We start from the raw sequence: 13,024 nt of genomic DNA, 5'->3' as shown, positions 1-13,024 counted from the left end.
GGCTGGAGAGGCCCTTGCCAAGGGATCAGCGCTGAAGTTTGTACAGAAATGGTACAAACATCTTAAAACGCACGAGCTCTGACTCTTCATTTTGAGAGTGCTCCCCTTTTCCTGTTTGCTTCATGGGGGAGCAGCAGGGATGGGGGATGGTAACCCAGATTGGCAGGGACCTTAATTCCTGGCTGTCCTCTGAGCCATCAGAACCCTGGAGTGGACAGGGCAAGGGGTCCGAGACACTCCCACAGCTCCACGGGTTCCTGGGGACCCCTCAGCCCCAGGGTGATGGGGACAACTGTGCTGTTTTTTCCTGCACCGGGCACCGGCTGTGTCCCTGGGGTGGGAGCCATCAGTGCAGTCTCTGAACTGACCATTTACCGGCCCGGAGCAGCTGGGTGAGACGGCAGCTGTTCCGGTTGCCGGGGCAACCTAACACTGGCAGGGCCCCTGTGCCCATCTTCCTTGCCGCACCCTGGGGGCTTAGAGAATGACAGTCTCCATGGGGCGATGGTCTGGCCCCAGAATCTGTGCCCCCATCTCCAAGTCCTTGGGCAGAGAAGAGATGGGGGCCAGCGTGTGGGGGGATGGTGGGCCTGAGCCTCTGGGGACCTGTGAGGGTGGGGCGGGCCCTTCAGCTGGGCACTAGGTCTGGACCAGCATCCGGGGCGAGGAGGCGGCAGAGGCAATTCGCCTCCAACCCCACGTGCCACTCGGGGGCCCCCACAGTGCACATCTGTGGGGACCAGGAAGCAGGTGGCCTGTCCTGCTGTCCTTTTTCTTTCGAGCCCCAGGCAGTTTAAGCCTAAGTGGCAGCTGCCTAGAACCCCATGCGACCTCCGCCTTGCGGCCCCACCTTCCAGCCCCATGGCGCCCACCAACTCTGGACAAGACCAGCTGTGAGAACACTTGCCCTCTCACCCCAGTTCAAAGGACACAGACGCGGGCGCGGGAAGCTGGGCTGGGTCTGTGTGAGGGGGGCCACAGCCAGGCCACAGCACGCTTGGCCGGGGCGGGCAAGGACGGGTGGCCTGGGCCTCAGGAGAGAGATCGAGGCGCTGCCCGGTACCCTTTGCGGGAGACAGACTTGAGGGAGAGGTTCAGGGCAGGAGGCAGGAGCTGAGTCCAGGGACAAAAGCGGGCTGTCCTGAGCCCATGGGGGCAGCCACACGCGCTGCTCAGGTGCCGCAGCACAGTACCCGATTCCTACCGCCACCAAGGACACCGCGGAGCCACTTGCGCAGTCTCCAGAGGGCCCACGATGGCCGGCCTTCCCGTGGCCCAGATTTTGCCACATTGCTAACAGCAGAGGGAGCTGAGCAGCGAGCTGGAAGGCCTTGGCTGCCTTTGGTCTTCAAGGTTACGAGGACAAGGACAGTCCCGGCCCAGCTCCCAGCAGCTGTGCCCAAGTCGGAACCCAGCTCCCACCAAATCACAAGAGTCGAGGTCCTGCGCTGAACCCCCTGGGCTGAGGGCGGGCAGCCTTGGTCCCACATCAGCCAGGGCCACACGTGGACAGGAGTCTTCCCAGGACCCAGAGTGAGGGGCTGTCAGAAAAGACACCTCTTGGTGAGTGACCCCGGCACCCCGGCTGCAGTGACTCCGACAGCTCTGCCATCACTGAGCAACCCACAGTCACAGTCCAGAACGTTCCAGCACACAGAGAGCAGCCTTCAACTGCCCGCGTTCCCAGCCTGAGGGTTGATGGCCAAGTTCAGGGCCCGACAGGCACACCAGAACCCAGTCGCAAGTGTGACAACTGACGTCGTGCCACTGTTGTGTGGCAGAGGTGCAGACATTGGAGGCCAAACCGATAATCTCTTTTTTCCTTTTATTAATGGCTGCATTTCACAGATAAACCCGTCCCTTACGAGGGCGAACGTCCCAGGAAGGGCTGTGTCAGTGCAACAGAGAGGAGGCGCTGACCGGACAGCAGCGGCCTCCAGACATCTCGGGGACAAGCTCTCTTCAGTCCAGGCTGGCCACCGAGCGGGGTCACGGACACTGGCTCTGGAGATTGACAGGGAGAACAGCCCCTCTCCACACTGCCCTGCCCTCCCCGGGGTGCCGAGCTGGGGGCCGCCTCTCCCGCCCGTTTCCAGGCCGGGAGCTAAGGCACCAGGGCGGCGGGAGCGGAGCCCCCGTCCAGGGCCGCAGAAGCCCTGGGCGTCAGCAGGCCAGTGGCTCGGCGCCCTCCACGTGCAGGCCCTTGCTCAGGAGGAAGGCATCCTGCTTGGGGTCACGACCCAGGAATTGCTTCAGCATGACGCTGGCGTCCTCGGAGCCCCCGGGTCTCAGGATGCAGCTTCTGTAGTCCATGCCGACCTGGGGGGGGGGCAGAGGGGCGGGACTGGGCCAGGGTCCTCTGCGATCCAGCCGGCTCCTTGGAGTCCCTGGGCGTCCCTCCCCAGCTCCCAGACGGCTTGGGGAATGGGTATCTCAGGGCGAGTGTGTGTGCACGCCTGCATGTGCGTGTGAGCATGGGCAGGTCGCCGTCTTTCAGGACGGGGGTGGCTGAGCCTCTGGTGTGACTGAACAGAAAGCGGAATGCTGGCCGGCCCCCAGCCCAGGAGGGCTTTGGGCTGGTTTCGGGGACACCGAGGCCGCAGGCTAAGGACAGCTGTCCTCAGTCCTAGACGGCAGAAACATCGGCATCAGCCAAGGGCCAGCCCTGACCTTGCCGTTGAGAACGCCCTCCCGCTTGAAGCGCGTGTGGAACATGTCCATGGAGTACACCTCGCTCCACAGGTAGCCGTAGTATTGCGCGTCGTATCCGCCCGCCAGGTGGCCGAAGGTCGCAGGCATGTTGGTCCCTAGGCAGACACATGAGGCTCTCGCTGTGTCTCAGCCTGGTCCCCGGTCTCCTCCTCGTGAGAGGAGGCTTCAAAGCAGCCCTGTCAGACCCCCCACCCAGAGGAGGGGACCTGGTCTGTCACTTCCAGAAAGCAGGTGCCAGGAGACTCAACCAACCTCCCCACGCCCCAGCACTCACGACAACGCGGCTGCCACAGCACGCGCAACATCAGAAGACCCGAGGGCAAGCCGAGGCTCGCTCACACGACAGAGTGTGCGTCAGCTAAAACGCTTCTTGAAGGCTTTAAATGCTCGTGAAACAGTCAACCCGGGCGACACTGCCCGCGAGATCCGTTACCTCCCCGCACGTGCGCATACGCACTCAGGCACACGCCGAAACCTTGTCTAACCGCAGCCCGTGCTCGGTCACTCGTCCTTTCAGAGGGCCACAGGCGGGAGCGCACCCCGAGCACGGGCAGGGGAGGCGGAGGGGCACGCAAAGGCCCCACCGCAGGAGCCAAGGGCCCGCGGCCGAGAGAAGGGAAGCCGGGGGCCCTGCTTCGCTCCGGTCAGCTGACCTCTAGGCCACCCTAGTGCCTTCACATGGCACTAGGTCCTTTCTGACCCAGAGAATGACAGGAGCCCCGCCCCAAGGGTGGGCCGGGCTCGCAGCGCTACCTGGCGTGGCTGGGACCCCCAGGATCTCCTGGCAGAGGCGGGCGTACTCCTCGGCTGGGTCGGCGGCCATGCGCGTGTGCAGGGCCTGGTCCACCTTGGCCAGGACGATCTGGCGCAGGTTGAAGAGACCTAGGCGAGAGGAGGGAGGGGCTGGCTCTGCGGCCCGCGGTCGGAGTGCGCGGGGTCGCGGGGGCCAGGGCGGCGCGGCGGGGGGCACCTGTGTTGGCCTGCCGGGACCTGATGAGCTTCTCCAGCAGCTCCTCCGGGATGACGCTGCCGGTCCTGTGGTGCCGCGACATCCTCAGCAGCGGCTCCCTCTCCCACACCCAGTTCTCCAGCATCTGTGAGGGCGCCTCCACGAAGTCGCGCTCCACGTGCGTCCCGCTGAACATGGCAAATTCCGCCTGCGGGGACAGGCAGGGAGCCCGGGAGTGACCCACTTGCTTGGCCAGCTCCCACCCAGGCAGCCATACCTGGGGGAGCCGGGAACATCCTGGGCGTGGGCCCTCCCCCAACCATGACGCTTGATAGAGACAAGAGGCTCCCCAGGCAGCTGCTGGATGACCTGTCTCAGCCCAGGACATACAGGGAGGGAGAGAGCACATGTGACCGTGCTGGTCACCCACATTCCCCTCGCCAACCCACGAAGCCAATGCTCAAACCTCCCCCAAAAGGCCAAGGCCCGGAAACCGGGCCTCTGGGTGACAGATGCGGGAAGGCGCACTGTTTTGTCCACTTTTGTGCATCTGAAATGTTTCCTGAAAAACAGCTCTTGATCCAGGACAGCCAGAACCCAGCGGTGGCGGCTGAGCCTCCAGACAAGCCGTGACTGGTCTTGGGCAAGTCCTCTCAGGGCCAAGCGGGGCAGGGACACCGGAGGGGACACACGGCCCGTCCTCCTGAATCGCGGACTCTGTCTCTGTGAACTGTGACCCGGTAAAGTTCACTTATAGCCCAGACTTGACCGCCACAGGGCTCAGGCTCTCATGGTCCTTCCACGCTCTGCCCTGTGCCGTCAGCTCTGACCGGCATGCTCACGTGGCCCACTGAGCGCCCTGCGTTTTGCACATTTGTGGTTTTGTGGGACACTGCGATGTTCGAAGCGGCCCCCCAGCATGGCACTGAGGTTCTGGCTGGTGACCCTGACATGTGCCTCACGGAGCAAACACGTGCGTTGGGGAAGCTGCTTCGTGCGGGCAGTTACAGACAGCACTGTTGGATGTGAATCAACAGCGTGCGCTCCACGAGGGGACTTCACACACACACACACACACACACCCCCACCCCCCCAGGAACTGAATGCTTAATGGAAAAGCTGGGAGCGGAGGTGCGCAGGAACCTGACCCGTGTTTCTCCCAGAAGAGGGGTTCAGCCCTCGCTAATGTGGTTTCGGGGACTTCGTAAAACAGAACTGCTATAAATGAGAACCGGCTGTATCACAAGAGACCTAAAGAAAATGAGATCGCAGGCAGGATGTTCCGGTACGGGAGATAATCCGCAAGCACGCCGCACAGAGAAGGGATGGGGCCGGCACCGATGAGGGGGCTGGGGGCGGGAGCGCCCCGGGCCCCAGCGCCATGCACACACCCCCAAGCTGCTGTGGTGGGTGAGGAGGTGGCCCATTCCCTCCCCCCACACGGTGAACTCACAACGGACGGCAGACTAACACGAAGAGCTGAAACTATAAAACTTCTAGAAAGAGAAATTAGGATAAAACCTTAGTGTCCAGGGTTAGCAAACGATTTCTTCAACAGGACACAAAAAATGCACAACGTGAAAGAAAACAGTTAGCAGGTGGAAGTTCACCAGTGCCAGAAAACACTCGTTAAAAGACACCACTATGTGCCCGCCCACACGGGAGTGTCACTCAGCCATGAAAAGGGGGGAGGCGGTGACACTCGCCATGCATGGATGGAGCGAACACACAACGCTCAGTGAGAGACGCCGGACACACAAGACCACATGGCGTACGATTCCACTGATGTGACATGTCCAGACAGGAAGTGGGTGAGTAGTTGTCAGGGGTTGGGAGAGAGGGTGAAGAGAGTGGGGAACGACAGCTAAGGGGCAGGAAGGATCTTTTTGGGGTGACGGAATGTTCCAGAACTGCAGAGTGATGCAAGCTGCCCAGCTTGATGAACTGACTGTAAGTCACTGAGCGCCCAGTTCCTACATGCTCCAGTCCAGCCTCTCGGCACATTCTCACTTTTGGGAGTCCGGGGGGGTGGGGGGAGCAGAGAACGGACGTCCAGGTACAGCTGGGGGCCCGCGGCCCAGACGCTAGGCTGGGGGCCCAGGAGCCCGAGTGAGCTGTCTTTGCCACCGACGGCCTGTTTGGGGAAGTCACTTCAACTTCCTAAGCCTCTGTACCTCCACAAAGAGGGGACAGCACCGCCCCTCACTGGGCTCACTGCGAGCTGCCTGGGCCTGGAGCCGGGCTCCGTGCTCCAGTTGCCATCACTGGCCCTCACAGAGTCACGTACCATTTCTTCCCGTGGACTGACGGGAGATGGGGCCTGCAGAGTGCCATCTGAGCATTTTACATTCACATGTCATCTAATCCGGCAGCTGTGAGAGCTGTCACAGGCTGAAGAGTGACTCCCCAAATTCCTATGTTGGAGCCCTGATCCCCAGGACCTCAGAAGGTGACTGTATCGGGAGATGGGTAAGAGCTGATAAATGAGGCCACTGGGGTAGGGCCTGATCCAACATGACTGGGGACCTTCTAAGGGGAGACGAGGACACAGATGCGCAGAGGACGACCCCATGAGAAGGTGGGGAGGACACGGTGCCCACCCGCCGAGGAGCGGGGCCTCCAGGGCTGGAGAGAACCCATGTCTGTCATTTAAGCCCCCGACCGCAGGACGTTGTGATGGAAGCCGATACAAGAGTGTCACCATTCCCGTGGTTCCATCACAGGAAGAACCCGACCCGGGGTGACCCGCCTCCAGACCCAGTGACCACCCAGGGTGGGTGGGGCGCCCACCTGAGAGCAGAGCTGGTGCATCACGTGCCCAAACTCGTGGAAGTAGGTCTCCACCTCGTCGTGCTGCAGCAGGGAGGGGGCGTCCGGGGTGGGCTTGGTGAAGTTGGCCACCATGGCCGCGATGGCGATCTGGCGGCTCCCGTCCTGCCGCAGGCAGCCCGGCTGCAGGCCGAAGCAGGCCGCGTGCCCGTACTTGCCTTCCCTGGGGAGGGGCGGGGGGACGCACTCAGCTTGCTGACTGACACAGCGGCACCAACCTCACGATGGCCCCCGGCTCTGCTACTCACTGACCCTGTGTCCCTCAACCAAGCCACCTGCCAGCCAGGGCACCGGACAACCCGAAGGGTTCTCAGCAGAGGAGCGAGCACCTGCATCCCGAATGGCATGACCACGCCCGGCCCGTCGCCCCACCCTGCGCGGTGCCCGGCACGCGCCCCGTTGGGAGGGGGAGGCTGAGGCTCAGAGCAGAACCCTCCTGCCCCGGCTCACACGCACCGCGGGTAGAGATCCAAGTAGAACTTCCCGATGACGGTCCCCGAGGCTGCGTCCCTCACTGAGTACAGCTTCACGTCTTCGTGCCACACGGCGGCATGCTCCTCTAGGTCGAAGGTCAGCCCCAGCAGCTCCTGGTAGATGCCCAGCAGGCCCCTGGTGACCGCCTGCGTTGGGAAGTACTCCTTGAGCAGGTTCTGGTCCACGCGGTAGCGTGTCTCCTCCACCTGGTTCATGTAGTAGCGCATGTCCCACGCGTTGATCCGCCCGTCAAAGTCCAGGCCTCGCGCCTCGCACTCGGCCTTCTTTAGCTCCAAGATCACCGCCCGCTCCTGCTCCCCGAGGGGCTTCAGCTTCTGAGCCAGCTCGTCTGGGGACAGAGGGGACAGGCACGGCTACCTCCCTGCAGCGGGCACCCCAAAGCTGCCGTGCTCACCCCACCCTCAATGCCAACTCCCGATGCACTGGCCGTGCGCCATGTGGGCGCTGGCACCCCACATGAGAAGGACGGGCTGGGGCCGGGAGGCTGATCGAGGTCGGTGCCACGCCTCCCCATGGCAGCCCTGGGAATGGTCATGGGTCTCGTTTTCATGAGGAAGAAACGACAGCCAGACTTGGGTCACTTGTCCAGAGCCTCAGGCTGGGAAGGGCTGAGTGGGCCGGGTGCAGGCCTCTCCCCAGAGGCCTGGCGCTCAGCTGTTAGATTAGGACCCTCAGGCCTACAGAGGGGCCAGGGGCAGCTACAGGACGCCCACCCCTGGACGGACAGAGCAGAGTTCCCAGAAGCACCAGCCCGTCATGGTCAAGGACACCCATAATTGCTCCCGGAGCCTCGCGGGCAATGGAGGGAGGCTGGTCACCCAGGAAAGTGGCCACCGCCTGGCTGGTCTTCGCCATGCTCATCTCGAGGACGTAGTCGGCGTGCGTGCTGAACCCCAGCAGGCTGGACTTCTGGGCCCGGAGGGTCACTAGCTCCTTGAGGATGGCAGAGTTCTCCTGCAACCAACAAGCGACCAGGCCCATGGGCGACAGGTGTCGTCCCCACATAGGGCTCTCAGGCCAGCAACCGCCCCGTCGTGGGTCTCTGCAGCGGCGGGGCTGGAACGCGGCCCGCTGTGTCTGTTTCCCACCCTCCTGCTCGCGGCCTGGATTTCTACGTGCTTGGCCTCCGCACGGCAGCTGAGGCTTTACAAGCCCTCGGGTCCTCTCCGGAACCACAGAGGGGGTGACCTGTGAAGGGTCCTGAAGCCACAGAAAGCGGCGCAGGGGCCCGTGCTCTCCAGGACGGCCTCTGGGGGGCGGGGTGCACCGGGCCCCCACCTGGCAAGGCCTGGCCCCGGCCTCGAGGCTGTGCCGCGTGGCGCCTCTGGGCGGCCCACCCGGCCAACCAAGCTCGTGAATCTGACACTAAACGACATCCGTCTGATTCGTTTACGAGGAGACAGAGGCCGTTCAGAGGACAGAACCCTCCTGCCAGCACGATCGGTCCACAGAAAATGAATTACAACCCGGAGTAGCCTGGAGAGCCTCTGGGCAGACGACGGCACTCGGGGCTGGTGGCCGGCAGTGCGGTCACCACTCTGCCCCAGGTCAAGTCTGGGGCCAGGACGGGGAGGGCGAGGGGATGCCAGCCCCTCTCCAGTCCAGGGCAGCCGAGGGCCTTGGCCCAGGGTCTCGACAGTCTAAGCAGGAAGCAGCACACCCCACCGGACCCCGAGCTCCTGGCTCCTGGGCGAGGCTCCCAGTGGCCCGCTCTGGACGAGGCACACTCCGGCTTGTGTGCGCTGCCTGTTCCAGGGCCACATCTAGGATCCGGGTATGGTTGGGGCGTGGTCTGTCTTCAGTCCCCGGACGTGGAGGGCCCAGGACTTCACTGCCTGCGTCTCATGTCACCCTGTGACCTCCAGCTGGTGATTCCTCTCCGCCAGCCCCCTTAGCAGCAGTGTCCACAGAGGACAAAGGGGGCCCCTCCCACCGCCCCCACCTGCTCCTATTCGGGCCACGTTGGGGTGGGACACAAACACATGTGCCCATGCGGGATGGACATCTGAAGCCACGCCCGGGTCAGAGCCAGTCTGCGGGGTGTCTCCAGGGGCAACCGCACTCGCTGAGGGCCTCGCCTGTCACTGGACCTGGCCTGGCGTATACTGGGAGACTCGCGGCACTGAGCCAACGGGACAGGCCCGACCCTCCAAGGCCCCGACAGGAAGAGGCCCGGCGATCCCTCACCTCCTTGCACCGACAGTTGAAGGCCGCCTCCACCTTCCTTCTGGTCTCGGGCACGTGGCATTTCTTCAGGAGGGGAAAATAGTGAGGGTACTTGAGGGTGACTTTGAACTTCTCGTTGTCAGTCTTTTCCAGGGAGTTCAGGAAGTCCTCAGGGAGTCCTCCTTTGGGAATGAAACCAGGAGCTTTAACAGAGCAGCGCGCAGCCGGGGCTGCAGGGGTGGGCTGGGCGCGGGAGCCGACGGGAGCGCCAGGCCCACCCCCCTGCACTCAGTGACTCCGGCCACCCGCCTCCAGGCCCAAACCCCAAGGGGCAGACGTGAGGACTCTCCCGCCTTGGGGACCTGCTACCATCTGTATCGGAACTCCCATGGGGGCAAGAGCTACATCTGCCTGGACCCTGGACGGCATGGGCCTTCCAGGGCTGCGTCTCCTCCTGTGTCCTTTCTCGGTAAATGGCACCACGGTGGACACAACCTGCCCAGCAGCCCTGACTGCGCCCCCACTGGACAGTGCCAGTGCTCCGTCCCAGCAGCCCCCAGCACTGCGACGGCCTCTGACCTGGCCCCACTCCTGGCCCGGCTGCCCACCAGAGACCCGCGTGCATCAGCCTCGGCCTGAGCCCACCGGGGGCTCCTGCCTCGTGGGGGAAGGGCAGAATGAGCCTGAGTGTCCTGTGTCAGAAAGGGGACTACCAGGGACATGCCAAACTAGAAGGAGCCCTCGAGGGCGAACGAGGGCCGTCTTAGCATCAAATACGTGAGGACAGCGGTGGATTCACCCACTGAATAAAATGCCCTGCAGGCCACACCGATGCAAATGGGTGAATCAACAAATACACGGAGGCAAGAGAAAAGCTCTGACCTACGAGGTAAAGCCGACTGACAAATGGACAGAGAACGAGGGAGTTACTCGTCTCTACAGCTCGTGGGTGCAAATGTGCCGAGTAGGGTCGTAACGCTTCTCGCAAAAAATTATCGATCGTGAAGGGAAGACTGGCAACGTAACGATGGAGACACCTGATAGAGAATCACCTGATCGACTGATTAAAATCCAAGAATAAAAAAGGACATAGAGAGATATCCTAAGTTAACACCAAATATCTCTTTTATGATCAGAGCAAAGTGCCACACTTCACTCAGCCAGACCTGTAGACGGAGCCGGGCCCTGCCATCACCCCTCCCCAGCGACTGCAGCGTCTGAGGCCGGCTAGAGCATGGCACAGTCGCCTCCTCACGTGCTGCGGATTCAAGCTGCCTGCACGAGAGTCCAGGCTGACAGCGAGGCCCCCGGGCTGGACAAACCGATGGCAAAGCAGGCCCACGGCCAGTGCGGGTGAGCAGACACATCTGTGGGATTTGAGACCCGGGATCCCCCTGAGGCCAGGAAACATGTGGGCCATCCTGAGGTGTTGGGAGCCATGCAGGGGGACCGGCTGTCAGGGTCAGGGAACGGAATGAGAACGGAGGCAGCAGAGCCCAGCGGGGACGGATCAATAAGCACTTGCTCAGGAAAACGCGTGCCCACGGGGTCTCTGGCGCAGCCATCCTGGAGGCCTGGAGCAATGAAGGCCCGGCAAAGGCTGTGGGCCTCACAGAGCCTGGTCTCAAGGGCTAGGGCCCCGCACTGATCACGGAGCTGGGCAGGACACGCAGCCTCATCGGAGGCCCTCGCGGGCTGTATCACAGCCACCAGCCCTCCCCAAGGAAGGATCTAGAATCTTAGGTTCCAAACAGTGAGTGCTCTGAGTACAAAAGCCTCGGCCTGAGGTGGTCTGACACCCAGGAGGCCAGGAGGCCCCGCCCCACCCCACCCTGCGCACCTAGCTCCTCCCGCGTGAAGGGCAGGGAGGTGGTGTCCTCGTTCAGATTCTTGTTGAAGTCGATGCACAGCAGACTCAGCTTCTTCTTGATGCCTTTGATTTTCTGAGGGAGAGAGGGGTCGTGAGGAAGGGGCGTCGCTGTTCAGACCCCCTGGGTCAGGCCCCCCCATAGAAGAGGCGGAAGGCGCAGCCCGAGCTCCTGCCTGCTGCACTGAGCGGCCTCGGGACCCGGGGCCCCTGGGAGCTCTGCGTGTCCTCCTAGTCAGGAGCCCCGACGTCTGCAGCCTAAGCTCTGGGCACCCTAACACAGCTCGGCATTTGTCCCTTCGGGGTATAAATCTAGTTTCCGGAAACGGTTAACAATGGATGCAGATCTGGGGGAGGGGGCAAGACGGGGACACACAGGACAGGAAATGCCTGGGTGAGGGTAAGCCTGTCGGGGGCCCAGGGCTGCCCGCCCAACGGGATGAAGGCAGACGCCCCGCTGGGTAAGCACGGCACCGGGATGGCGCCCTCCCAGCGCCAGTTTCCGGCTGGAGGACAGGAGACGCCATCTGTGATCCTGTGACACCATAAACGTACGTATTCGGTCTGGGCCCCCATTCCTGGCGCACGGCTCCCACAGCCTTTGGAATTCGCTAAGTGCAAAAGCAACTGAAGAAGCCCTAGGGAGAAGGTGACAGGAGTCCCTTGCGACTGCACCTGAGTTTGTGTTAATGAGGTGACTCTTGGAAAGCCCTGGCACTTGGCCAGTGATTGCTGACGTAATGAGGCCGCCATGAAACCGAGGACAGGCTGTGACTACCATCGGCCGGGCGAGCAGGTGCAGACGCGGGAGAGGGGTGCCCCGGGGAGGGAGGGATGCTCTGTGCCCCGTCCCCACGCTTCGCCCCTGCGTCTCTTCCGGCTGCTGTTCCTGAGTGATCACCTTTTACACTAAACCAGGGATCCAGTGAGTAACATGTTCCTGCGGATTCTGTTAGTCTGACTGGTAAATGGATCGGACCGGAAGACAGGGGGTTGTGGGAACCTCTGCTTTTCAGCCACTCGGCCAGGAGCACAAGGGACGGCTGGGCCCTGAACCTATGGTGTCTGGCACCACCTAAGTTGAAATGTAGGACACCCAGCCAGTGGAGAAGTTCCTTCCTGTGGCATCACGCACGCCTGGTGTCAGAAGAGAGTAATGGGGACGGCAAAATGTAATGGGTTGGGGGGTGGGGGTGCCCGAGGCGACCTGCACCCCCTGCCCAGCTAAGGGAACCCGTGACCTCAGAGAACTGAGGGCAGAGCAGGTGTGAAGAGAGAGCCACCGGGCAGACCTCTGGCACGGGGTCCTGGCAGCAGGAAGTGGCATCGGGCCGGGCGCAGGGACACCCCCCACCCCGAGAGCCGCACCCACCTCCTGCGTCTCCTCGGGCAGGTGGAGCCCATTCCTCCGGCCAAGTTTGATCAGCCGCTCCAGGTACCGCCTTGCCTCGGGCCTCAGTGAGTCCTTCTGGACTTTTTCCTAAGACGAGAAAAATCAAAGTTCTGTTTAGAGTGAAAACTGTGACAGAGCCAAATGCCAGGAGCAGTAGAGACTGGTGCGCTCCGATGGTGCCGAGCGCGGCGACGTGGTACAGCTGCTCTGGAAAGCAGTTTGGTGCTTTTGTAGAAAAGTGAACCATTTCTACAAACAACTGTCCCACGCCCTGGGCAGAGGACAAAGATGTAGGCGCACACAAAACCGTCCCCGGATGCCCGCTTGCTGGGGGGGCCCAGACGGAGGCTAGCCCGGAGGCCTTTGGCAGGCATGTGCTCCCATGGGATACGGGGAGAGGTGACACCTGCTTGTCAGGCTGACTCTGGGTGTGCAAAGCGTCACAGGGGGGACAGGCGGGCGACGTGCAGAGGGGACTTCTCGGAATGATTTCTCACACGGCGTGCAAACTTGGGAACAACTCCAATTAAAACAACACCGCCTGAGCACCCCCCGTCCTCCTGAGACCCTCCCCACCACCTGTGCGCCAACCCCCACCGCCTGCACTCCCCCA

The 13,024-nt window shown here is 62.4% G+C and overlaps 1 protein-coding gene across 1 annotated transcript in view; it reads right to left on the bottom strand.

Moving 5' to 3' along the window:
• Nucleotides 1-1,806: 1,806 nt before the first annotated feature.
• The window catches only part of THOP1 (thimet oligopeptidase 1), a 17,276-nt gene continuing 6,058 nt past the window's right edge, over nt 1,807-13,024 (bottom strand). Inside the window, exons 3-13 of the mRNA XM_023538112.1 lie at nt 12,669-12,738; nt 12,391-12,498; nt 10,992-11,094; nt 9,173-9,333; nt 7,804-7,939; nt 6,947-7,313; nt 6,452-6,653; nt 3,683-3,869; nt 3,466-3,594; nt 2,671-2,807; nt 1,807-2,319 (exon numbers count right to left, since the gene is read on the bottom strand). Coding sequence (XP_023393880.1) covers nt 2,164-2,319; nt 2,671-2,807; nt 3,466-3,594; nt 3,683-3,869; nt 6,452-6,653; nt 6,947-7,313; nt 7,804-7,939; nt 9,173-9,333; nt 10,992-11,094; nt 12,391-12,498; nt 12,669-12,738 — 1,756 coding nt within the window. The 3' untranslated portion in view covers nt 1,807-2,163. The remainder of the gene's footprint in view (nt 2,320-2,670; nt 2,808-3,465; nt 3,595-3,682; nt 3,870-6,451; nt 6,654-6,946; nt 7,314-7,803; nt 7,940-9,172; nt 9,334-10,991; nt 11,095-12,390; nt 12,499-12,668; nt 12,739-13,024) is intronic.

This window comes from Pteropus vampyrus, unplaced genomic scaffold, assembly GCF_000151845.1.
Source record: "Pteropus vampyrus isolate Shadow unplaced genomic scaffold, Pvam_2.0 Scaffold212, whole genome shotgun sequence".
Classification (NCBI taxonomy): Eukaryota; Metazoa; Chordata; class Mammalia; order Chiroptera; family Pteropodidae; genus Pteropus; species Pteropus vampyrus.
The sequence above is the reverse complement of the archived record's forward strand: the minus strand, read 5'-3'. Positions and strand labels throughout refer to the sequence as shown.